We start from the raw sequence: 12,592 nt of genomic DNA on the forward strand, positions 1-12,592 counted from the left end.
AATTAAATTCAGGCCATATCTCAGGGAAATTCGCGATCAATTACAAAATTTTTATAATCAGTCTAAAAGGCGTAATGTTTTAGGGCATATTGATTTAGTTTCGAAATACAACGGAGAGTTCACTTGGTACTATAATTCAATTAATGATTTGAGCAGATCCGAAAAAACTAAAGCACATATTTTTCTTAAATATTGAAGGATTTTAGTTACTTGCGCGTTCACGGGTACCGGCTTCTCAATAAAATCCGTTGTATACCAAAACCCATAATTTAAAATAACTAAGTGTAATATTACAATAAATTTAATTCACAGCCATAAAACAAAGAAAGACTTATTAAAATGGTGGGGCAAACGCTCGAGTGCTCTGTGCAAGCAAAAACCTCATTACAATTCAATCGATTTTATAATATATGTTGCTAACGTTAGCTTTAAAGAGACGTTTGTCTGCATGCGCGCGTCAAGTTAATATAGTGTTTGTAATGCTCGCAGTGCTGAGCGTTTGGCAAAAAAAAATCGGTTGTCTGTAAACTCGGTTTACTGACGATAGTTGAACGTGACAACGTCATAAGAAAATACTGATGGAATGGTTTCATTTTTCAATTATCGCAATTATTATTGCTATAAACTATTGACAACACATTCACTTTTCACTGAACTTCATATTTGACGAAAACATGTACGCCTCAGAGCGAGGTAACGCCGCATGAGTCATGTTTTTTCGTGCGTGCAGCCGGCTCCATCGAATTATAAGACGTTGTCATGACAAAACAATAAGCTTCCATTTAAACATAAATGTAATTGAATTAAGCCAAAAAGCTAAGCCAAAGCCTATTTTTGGCACAGTTTTCGTTTTTGAGTATAAAAAAATTATGAATTGGAATGTACATCATTGCTACAATACAGTTCATTTTCTAGATTAAATGTAGCGCCAAGTTATTTTTAAAAGTGTAGTATGTGATCCTGTTTGTGTCATTCTTTGATTAAAATCCAATCATTGCTAAGCGAATGGGGCTTCAAAGAGTTGACTTTAAAACCAATATAAGAGTCCAATATGTGAAAATGTATTTTTTTTATGTTTTTTAAATATTGTAAATTAATTTTTTTTTCAGTCTCAAGCTAATTTATAGGGATTAGTTAAATATAGAATATCCTAATCAGTCTGATTGTAATTACGATAGACACGTTAAGGTCGACCTACGCTGTGACGTCATCTATACGACGTTGTTAAGTTAAAAATAATGTTTCTTTAAATTTGGGCTATTGTGGTCGAATTTGATTTAGAATTAGAATTTGATATAGTTCTTACTGTTGTCTAAGTATTACAAGAAGTTTTTATGATCAGAAAATTCAAACATCAAGCCATTAAATTACTATTTAAAATCGTACTAACTCATCTGACCTTTAAAAAAAGTATTACATTAACCTTCATTATTCCCTGTCACATGAAAATTAATACCCTCGTCTCGTTACAAGCAGACTGACAACACAACTAATACTAAAATCTAACAATCGATTGGTCCGTTTATAAAAATAAAACTCAAATAGCTTTTGAAAATCAATTTAGAGCGCTGCGAAGCTTCGAAGCTCAGTCAGGAACAGCGGAACGATTACATAAAGGCGAAATGCTTGAAGTATATTTTTGTTAAGAAAACGTACGAACGAACTACGATCGACGAAACGAGTCATTGGTAGAACAGCGCGTGTTACATGTGTGTACGTCGCGATCAGACGCAGAGGACGCGACCTGGAAACGTTCTCTTAAAGTCGAAGGCAGTATGTAAGCGTGAGCAAAGGCGCGTTCATATGCGCGACATGACCATATAGCGCCCGTCGGAGAGCAGCTCCCGCGTGTCGGACGGCGAGCCCGGGCTCAGGCTGGGCGCCACGGACGGGGTCGAGTACGTGTCCTTGTTGAACTTGCCGAGCCGCCGGTCGCACTCCGACGTCACCGATACCTCCTCCTCCGCGATCTGCTCGAGCGGCATCTCCCGCAGAGCGTCGCCGTTCACCGCCAGAGCATTGACGAACCCGTGCGCGCGCTCGGGGGGCTGCGTGTACGTCTCGGAGGTCGCATCCGGCAGCACCTCGGTGGCGCGGGCTCGCCGCGCGTTCTTCGTGTGCATGCCGCCTGTCTCCGCGTCCCTCTCCAGCCGGTGCCCTGACCGTGACCTCGTTAGCTGTCTCTGCACATAGTCCTCTAGCGCCTCCTCTTCGCTCTTGGTGAGGTACTTGTGGAGAGCGATCAGAAATATGCCGATTCCGAGCGCGAACAAACCCGAGCAGACCAGCTCGTTGAACCAGCTGACGGAGCCGATACTACTCCAAGAGGTGACGTCGTCAGGTAACCATCCGCTGGCGACCAGGAAGACGCCGAGCACGAGGAAGACGACACCGAGGTGCAGCATGCCAACGGAGGAGACGACTTCATTTTCGGCGGCCCTGGTGTTCCGGTAGCGGCGCCTCTCCAAGCTGCCGGTGGAGCAGTGCGGGCTGGTGAGGCCGGACTCGGAGGACTGCAGCGAGTAGCGGCGCTCGCGAGCGCGCTGCTGCTCGGCGCGGCGCTTCCGCTCGCGGCGGATGGCGAGCGCGGAGTGTAGTCCCACCGCGTGCATCCTGCAAGCACGGGCACGGGTGAGTGGCGCGCCAGAGTTGGGGACAGCGGACGGGGAGCCCGACCCGTGCCCGTGCTCACACGCACTTACAGTACTAACGCTTCAATTCATTCGATCCCATTCAACCCATAATTTAGAACATCGAATAACATTTGCAGAATATAAACAAACGGTCGGAGTAAATAAAGCGAAAACAAATCGTTATAAAATTATTCGGTTCAAAGTCGAATTCTTATAGAAGTTATTCTATCCAGGTGCTATTCGTTGGATAAATATTTTAATAAGTTTTCTCCGAGAACAGGAATAAATAATGTTGGATGTCGAATGATGACTCACGAACGGTGATTTAGTCTCGACGAGCGAACACGTCCTATGATGATGATGCCCCGTTACGGTACGCATGCAAATATTCAGATAAACAAATACCAAATTTACCGTCGAAGATTCTTATTTCAAACATTACTAAACATTGCTCATATCTGAGAAGAGACAACCACGGACTTGCGAAACGTAATAAAAGCACAAAGCACACGAGAAACTAGCCTATTTACACTGGTAATCAAAATTAAACTGCCTACTTTAATAGCTAACTAAGAATGTCTCGTAAATTCATAAATTTTAAGAAGTACCCGCGAATTCATTTGTTTACGGATCTTACACTAAATCCGCGTTAACAGAAGAATCACAGCGATGAAGCTCGCTGATCAGTTAATTCCCGTGACGGATGAAGATAAGTCGCGAGCTGTCGAAGAAACGCCTCAGGAATCTCATTTACTCGACAATTCTTCAAATTGTTTATCTTCCAAGTGACGCGCTCCCGATAAATTATTCAAGGGCTCCCAGTTTGTTCGGGGCGGGTGGAAACGAAGCCTAATGGGGTAGACGCAAACACCCGTCGACCCTCGTGCGTAGATAAAGCGAGATATGGCGGTATTCCCAAAAATAACCTAACAAACAGCGCATGGCTGCGTATTTTATGGCGGCATTGTTTAATAACATAAGACGGGTGTCGTATCAGCAATCGGCGGAGCTAGCACACGGTTTTGAACCTAAGGCTTTATTTATATGGATTTCGGCCTCAAGTCTCAGGGAACATTTACATTGTGATGAATAAATCAGGCTTCGGTTAATGCTTGACATGCTATATGAGTTTATTCAACGGCCGTCTGGTGTAGTGGAGTAACATGGTCACTGCACAAAGGGGGTCGCGGGTTCGAATCCCGCCAAGGGAAGATATTTGTATGATAAATATAAAATGTATTTTCCAGCGTTATGGGTGTATATTAAATATATGTATGTGTTTAATAAAAATCTTACATTTATTTCCGTTATCTGATACCTGTAACACAAGTTCTTTACGAACTTATCACGGGACCAGTTAACGTGGCGTGATTGTTAGTAAATATTGTTAGTTAGTAAATAAAATTATTTACGAGAATAGTATTTATTATTTTATTTAAATTTAGGTTTATTTATTATCATCATAATCATCTATCCACATATTTATCTAAATGCATGCATACATATACTAGGCGGGCATAAACGTTGAGAGCACGATTTTCTTTCCTTTTCAATATCGTGTTTGGTAACTTCGAAAGGGGCTAAAGGCCACTTTTACAGAGAGCCGTCTTGATTGACGCCTGACACTTATTAACCATCGAAGGTCTCTCATTTTACACTTTGAGAACTTTCGACAAACTCGAGATAATTTTGTTAATACCTCTCGAGTTTTTTGTCACCCTGGTATCTTGTTACTTCATCTTCTCTTGGTTTTAATAATAATATTAATAATTAAATAATTATTTCAAGCATAAAAATAGGGATACATGATTGGACTTATTAGTGAAGCGGTTTTTATCACGATTTATCATTTTGAACCCTTTTCACGAGTACTGTGGTTTTGAGAGAATAAGATCGTAATGCGAATTTAATGTTGATATATAGAATTCTATTTAATATTAATTATTGTAATAATTTAATTTAAAAATATATTTTTTTATGAACTTTCCAATTAATGTGATCATAAATAAGTTTTTTTGTCAATTACTCACAAGTTAACAATTTGACAATTAGTCAATGAGAAGACGTAACCAGCGAAGGAGACAAAATATTGTTAATATGAAGACGAGAAGTCAGTCCCAATCTCAGTGAGATCTATAACGGCTCAACAATAATAGATAGGGTGTGTCTGACCCTGCTTGACCTACACGTGAGACCTATCACAACAAGTTTAGATGACAAATGAACAAATTCCTTGCCTGGCCTTAAAATGGTTATTTTTATTTATCAACCCGAGTGCGTCGGTCTGCGTTCATAGCAAATATTTAGATGTAATCACGTCCCGTTTCATTTGGAAATGACAGTCATGTGTTAGCGAAAACGAAAAACTCAATTACTTATCCGAGATTAAAACCTTTTAGACGAACACACGGTACAATTGCGAAAGTTACCATGTCGCAGGCAACAATTGCTAAGTCGATAACTGGCAGGAGTCCAATAGTGCGCAGGGTTGGCAGCCAGTGTAGTACTACAAAAGGAATGCTAATATAAGAATAGCTAGGCACCGCGGTTTCTCTTCCCAAAAATGTAAATCTAAAATTATGGAATATTTTCGGTAGGCCGCGGCTTGGCTCTGCCCCTGGCATTGCTGAAATCCATGGGCGACGGTAATGACTCACCATCAGGTGGGCCGTATACTCATCTGCCTACACGAGCAATAAATAAATAAAACACGTTTTATTACAGTGTTTTCCTTAATTTCCACGAGACATAATGTACTATTATACTTTTTATTTTTTAATCTCTTTTTTTTAACTGTAATTGTCGAATCTTAATGTAAACGAAATAATTTATTGACAACAAATAGTAGATTATAACCGTAAAATTAGTTTTAATTATATTTTGTAATTTTGCGAAATAATTTCATTTTTATCAATGTCGCTTTCCGTAAACCATCTTTGATAAAGATTATGACCTTGATGAAACAAAGACATTATTATGATACAAGTCCAGTTCACTTGCTCTTTGTTATTATTATTATTATTATTAATTGTATTATTTATTAGAAAACGCAAGCAGAGGAACCAGCGGAGTACACGCAATTGCTGCCCATCTAATTTATTATCATTTTTATGGCAGAAACTACTGCTAGAAACATTTCATTTAAGAGTGGCATCTCTTTATTTATCTTTCCTATTACTACACATATTATGTTTGTTTTTGTTTAATCGCAAATATCAATAATTATTTTTGCAAGAATCAACCCTATTAAAGTTTAACATCCGCGAGCATGAGTCATTGCTCCAATTGAACATATCAATTTGTAACCAATGCATTGAGTGTCTTGTTTGTATACAAATCTGAGCCAATTGAAAATACAAGGCGCGTGTGCACCGCCAAGATATTGAGGAAAATAATATCCACCAAGTTTTTAATCTTTATTTGTCGTTATATATATCTATATATTAATACGTGAAGCAAAAACTTAGTACCCGTTTTTACGAAAATTGCGCGGACGGAGGAGTATGAAATTTCCCACACTTATAGAGAATATTGAGAAGTGCAGAATGCTTATATTTTTTTAAAATTATGCATAAAAAATACAAAAAATCCATAAAAATCTTTTCATATTGCTTATAGTCTGTGGTCAAACTGAAAATAGATTAAATATTGTTTGTCTTTATTAATATCTGCCTAAAGTGTAGTCTTGGCCAAAACTGTGATTATATAATTTGACAATAGAATCATAATACCGTTCAAACATATAATTTCAATTAATTATAGTCGAATTTCGACTACTGGGGACCACTAGTCGATATACAATACATATAGATATATAACACATATCTACCGTTATTAATTGAGCAATAGTTCAGTTTTAATGTCAGTTCTAGTTCAAACTGGAATACCTTGTTTACACCGTTGTCTTCGTAGGCAGATGAATCTACAGCTTTCTTCAGAGCTAATTATTTAAGCATAGTTTGTTTGGACACACACTGGGAGTATTTTCACAAGCATATATTATTTAAGTCACGATTCGATCATTTATCAAATATCTATCGTTATGTATTGTGTATCTGTGCTTAGGTTTCACTAACTTACTGGAAATGGGCTGAAATAAAAAACAAACTTTTAACAGAACGTTAACAAAGGTTTCTTCATTTGCTATTGTTAACAAATATAAATCAGAGATGAGAACGATTAGTATATACACAATCCTTAACAAAAATCGAACTGGGTTAGTATAGTCGTGCAGTCAGCGTGACCAACCACCATACCATCGAGCTGCCTTGAGAAGTTCATCAAACGACATAATAATATGGAAAGAGTTAATTCAAGGGTGGTGGTAACAAGCTCAGTGCAAACGGTGAATGAATAACATCGTGTAATAAAACCCCCGCAAAATTATAAGTATCGTAATCACTGGTGGTAGGGCGTCTTGTGAGTCCGCACAGATAGATACCACCACCCTGCCTATTTCTACCGTGAAGTAGTAATGCGTTTCGGTTTGAAGGGGGTGCAGCCGTTGTACTGCAAAAACTAAGACCTTAGAACTCATATCTAAAGGTACGTGGCGGAATTTATAAGCTCGTCCACCCATATAAGCAATAAAAAAAAGCACAGTGAATCATGCCAGATAAAATATGTCGTAAGTCGGCTTAGTAACGCGTTTACTGTTTGAAGCAAGAACTGTTGCACTAAACGTAGACGGGGTGAAATCCACATTTTTTTTTTTTTTTTATTGCTTTATATGGGTGGACGAGCTCACAGCCCACCTGGTGTTAAGTGGTTACTGGAGCCCATAGACATCCACAACGTAAATGCGCCACCCACCTTGAGATACAAGTTCTAAGGTCTCAAGTATAGTTACAACGGCTGCCCCACCCTTCAAACCGAAACGCATTACTGCTTCACGGCAGAAATAGGCAGGGTGGTGGTACCCACCCGCGCGGACTCACAAGAGGTCCTACCACCAGTAATCCAGTAATTACGCAATATATAATTTTGCGGGTTTCATTTTTATTACACGGTGTTATTCCTTCACCGTGGAAGTAAATCGTGAACATTTGTTGAGTACGTATTTCATTAGCATCGGTAAATCCATCTATGCCACTGTTAGAGTTACGTGTTAAAAGCGAACCAGCAATGTACATCGCTTGCAACGTTATAGTCGAACGATAATGTTTTGATACATAAAACCACTACAGTTTTGCAACCATATTTTCAAGTGTTTCGAGTGATGCCCGCAGAATAATAACCTATATATACAAAATTGAATTGCTGTTCGTTAGTCTCGCTAAAACTCGAGAACGGCTGGACCGATTTGGCTAATTTTGGTCTTGAATTATTCGTGGAAGTCCAGAGAAGGTTTAAAAGGTAGATAAATATGAAAATGCTCGGAATTATATAAAAACAAACAATTTTGTTTTTCCTTTGATGTGTCCCCTTGGTGTGTCTTTTATTTATCGATTGAGGCACTACGAAGTCTGCCGTGTCACCTAGTTATTTTATAAAGAAATTACAGGATCCAAATAAATGTCGTTGTGACAATATTAGCACGCTTGTTCAGTTTCTGAACGTAAAAATGTCAGCGAGCGACGTCCGCCATGACACTAAATCCTCTTTAAAATCCACCGGTCATCGTTCTCGTCGAACCCGTCGCTTACGAGGAAGGGTTCGGCGAGTAAATTAATCCACAGACACAGGCCACTGAGTTTCTTGCCGGATCTTCTCAGTGGGTCGCGTTTCCGATCCCGTAGTAGATTCGGCGAAGCACTGCTCTTGCTAGGGTTCGTGTTAGCAATACTTCCGGTTTGAGCCCGGTGAGCTCACCTACTCGCCCGGTGACGCTGATATGGTCTCTCAAGACTATCAGCTTAGGTAGGAAAAAAATAATAAAATCCAGCCTCCAATCAATTTTATAGTATTTTTATATTAAGTCGTTAATTTTTAATATAAAGGTACAATAATTATTTCATACAAAAAATTTAGCCCAGGCTTAATTACCATAACGCAACAACGTTTTTTAACTTACTTTACTTACTGTGATTTAATCTTAGATTTACAAAAATATTCTTCGTCAAATTCATCCGTTTAATCCAAGCGAACACCGGGCGCGATCTACTGAACTATAAAAACACTACAATAAAAACAATATCGCTCACTCACGCATATATTATCGGGTTGAGTTGAAAACTGTGCCATGAGATAGGGAAGCAAATCGAGAGTGGATATCGACGTTGGAGTTAAGCGATCATTTTAAACTAATAGGTCTAATGTATTACGGGATGTGGCAACGACCTAAGCTCTAGTTTTATTTTTATTTTTTTTATTGCTAGATTGTTGGACGAGCTCACAGCTCACCTAGTGTTAAATGGTTACTGGAGCCCATAGACATCTACGACGTAAATGCGCCATCCACCTTGAGATATAAGTTCTAAGGTCTCAAGTATAGTTACAACGGCTGCCCCACCCTTCAAACCGAAACGCATTACTGCTTCACGGCAGAAATAGGCAGGGCGGTGGTACCTACCCGCGCGAACTCACAAGCGGTCCTACCACCAGTAAAATGAAGGAATGAATGAATTCTTCAATCAAGGAATTAAGGGCTGGCTACTCCAGTTATCCCGGAGGGGTAGATGAACTCACGGGCTCAATCTGAATTTGCTAACACTAGCCTTAGCAAGTGCAGTGCTCCGCAGAATCTACCACTGGATAGGAATCGCGACCCACTAAGAAGATCCGGTGAGATGCTGAGTAGGATAACTCGACTGTGCCTCATTATTGCGCACAACTAATTTACATATTTTTTTAAATGTCTCTTTGGCAGACGAGAATACGACCCACCTGGTGGTGGGTGGTTATCGTCGCTCAAGGACGTCAGGGTTATCGTTATAAATGCAACAAAATGATTGATTGATCGAATTGTGACCACTTATGTGTATAATCTATGCTTGGAAAATACTCTCAATGTGTTTCCAGCACACTAGGCCTAAATAATTACCACTCAAGCTGTAGATTCATCTGCATACGAAGAGAAAATAAGTGTTATATAGAACAAGATATTCCAGTTTGAACTGGAACTGACAATGAAACTGAACTATTGCTCAATTCATTTCGGAGTCCACAGTATGAATTTTTCGTTTTCCCTCCTACATCAATCCACTTTGAAATTCATTACATGTCATGTCCCACGAGCTTCTTTCCTCTACATCACACGTCCATGCGTGAATGTGTCTATGTTAATGAGATGAGTTCGTAAATTTGTTACATTCATTTTTTCGTAAATATATAACGCATATAAATTACATATTACCATCTCATAAATCACTCTTCCTTCAATATTCAAAGTAAACGTATGATTAAAACATGCTCTAACCAGATACCGAACGAAAATTTCCTTAAAACAATTTATCACTGGATCGATCCATCAACATTAGTTACGTTGCTCTTATTAATGAAACCGCTCTATATTTATGCGAGCCTGGTACATTGCTCACAGCTACTAGGTCACCAGCACGCCGGGAGAGATCCATGCTCCAGTTCCTCGAAAAACGGGACTGCGGAAATGCGGTGAGCTTTTCGCATTCAAACTCTCGACGTACATGTTTTCCTGGTGTGCATGGCTAGTTTTTGAAGATTTTTCACTCCTCTTTTTGATTATTTTTTTAAGCGAGCATTTTTTTAATTACTCAGTTTTTTTTCTAGTTTTAAATATATGGTGTATTATAAGTAAGCGTGGAGTAAGTTACAAATGAAATTTCATTTCTAAATATTGAAGGAATGTTTCTAAATAGTTGAAAACATCGAATGAAATCCCAATAAATCTGAAAAAAAAAACATTTGAACGGTTTTATAGTGAAACTACAATAAATCCTCCAAAAAGGTCACACGGAGCACTCGTAAATCTGAAAATCCATGAATATCGTTAGTTTGGGGAGGTCAACGACCTTTTTTAAATCCGAGTTGAGCTCCTTAGATCTATGCGATCCTAATACTACAGAATATTTACAATTACTAAACGGGTTCTTGCTACATAATTTTAAAGTTCCCGTTAGTTATTTTTATGCTGTTTGTTCAGGCCCCATTATCACCTGTAGGTATATTATTCTCTAGGAACAAAATTAGACGCAAAAGCGATATACGTAAATCGTGCAAAAGTAAAACAATCCGTATAAAAAATATGTTTACCCAAATATTCGTCTAATGATCGCCTCTTTTGTTTTGGATGTTTTTTGAAAATAAATGTAAAAATAATCACATTTCCAAAAAATATCGACAATACTGTATCATAAATAGAGTAGAGAATGTTGCTGAATACTTTTATTTTTGTTTATTCACTTATGTATCTTCTACTCGAAGATAAGTCTCATAAATTAAAAGTACTTTTGCGGTTTAATGTATTTATTATCATTATATTGTTTCCGATGTAAGCCGTCCGCTGACCAAGAATACTGTAAAGTTTGAAACTTCCCCCTGAAACGGCAAACCCGGAGTTTTTTTATTGCCTTTGTTAGCAGACGGGCATATGGCCTAACTGATGGTGAGTGGTTACCGTCGCCCATGGACTTCAGCAATGCCAGGGGCAGAGCCAAGCCGCTGCCTACCATTAAGTATCCTCCACAAGCCTCTTTCGGACATGTCATAGCGCTCGAAAAACAACAAAATCCTAGACAAGTATCATTTTTTTTAAACCTAACTCGACGCATACCATTCTTGAAACGTTTAAGTCACTACCTTATGCAAGTCACTCTACAAAGGTAACAAAAAAAAAAGATGTGTGGTGTCGTGGGACAACGGATATGAACGAAGTTCCTTATTATAAAAATATTAATTTTAAGTTCTATTCGAGGTATAAAGAAAATAAAACTGGAGGTTTCGCAACAACCCACGGTCATTCGGTAACGTGCGAACTTATTGTGGTACACTTCATTCACGGTTGCTTGCATAAGAGTTAGTGTATTGCGCAAACGAATGCTCTGAGATCGTGGTCAATGAATGATAAAAAAATATGTAATTTTTTGTAAGTTATTACAAAGTTAAGTCGTACACTGTGTGCATAACTAATAAAAATCTTACGTTACGGACGTTTTTTCCCGGTTCCAAAACTAAACTTTATATAGGATTTATACAAGATGTTTTTACTTCAATTTGCTTGAGAGTGCGAGACAACTAGATAGACACTATGAGATATTTAGTCTTAAGAAAAAATCTAACAACAGACAATATAGCTAAGCATTAAATTAAATTAGTGTTCGATTATTGAAGGATTTGTAGTTTCCGCAGCGGTTCACAGCTAGTGCGTCCGACAGCTTCAGCTAAAGTTAGATAAGATGAGATTGGCGAAGTTCCAGTTCAGCGATAAGTGCGGAGACATCGTAACCAAGATTGTTTCAGTTACTTGAGTTGTTCGTTGCCAAATAGGAAATGTTTCGTATCGTCGTTCTGTCTATCTTGCCGACCGCCTGCTGCGAACAGCGGGAATGACCAGGTGACCCCAGCTTAATGCAGAAATACTTCTATGGGTTGGCAAAACGATAGCTCAGTTCGTGTTGGAACGGTACGGCCAGTGTTGGATTTACACTAGGGGCAGTCGGGGCAAGTGCCCAGAGCGGCAAAATTTTGAAAGCGAAAAGTTTTTCTTTACGCTTTTCAAGATTGCTCAATATAAATAATTACGTCTATTAATTAACAAATTTTCTGTTTAATTGATAATTCAACAAATTCAATTCATCCATTATTTGTGAATTATAATTTTGGCATTTTTGGTAAAAATTAATAATCAAAATGATTTGTTACAATTTATTTCCTTGGACTTTTAAAATAATAATCGATTTTTCTATTTTCTGGAATTAAAGAAATTTAATTAGTTTTTTTTTAATGTAATATAATTGAGTCACTCTTAGTGCAAAATTTAAAATTGTTAGAAAAAGCACAAATATTTATCAATATTTTTTGGAATATATAAAATATGAGATAAC

General features: G+C 38.2%; 1 protein-coding gene across 1 annotated transcript in view; it reads right to left on the minus strand.

The window, feature by feature from the left end:
* Window positions 1–754: 754 nt before the first annotated feature.
* The window catches only part of LOC114248051 (uncharacterized), a 35,593-nt gene continuing 23,755 nt past the window's right edge, over window positions 755–12,592 (minus strand). The window contains exon 2 of the mRNA XM_028181170.2: window positions 755–2,613. Within this exon, the coding sequence (XP_028036971.2) occupies window positions 1,800–2,612 (813 nt within the window). The 5' untranslated portion in view covers window position 2,613 and the 3' untranslated portion in view covers window positions 755–1,799. The remainder of the gene's footprint in view (window positions 2,614–12,592) is intronic.

This window comes from Bombyx mandarina, chromosome 17 (genome assembly GCF_030267445.1).
Source record: "Bombyx mandarina strain Sakado chromosome 17, ASM3026744v2".
NCBI lineage: Eukaryota > Metazoa > Arthropoda > Insecta > Lepidoptera > Bombycidae > Bombyx > Bombyx mandarina.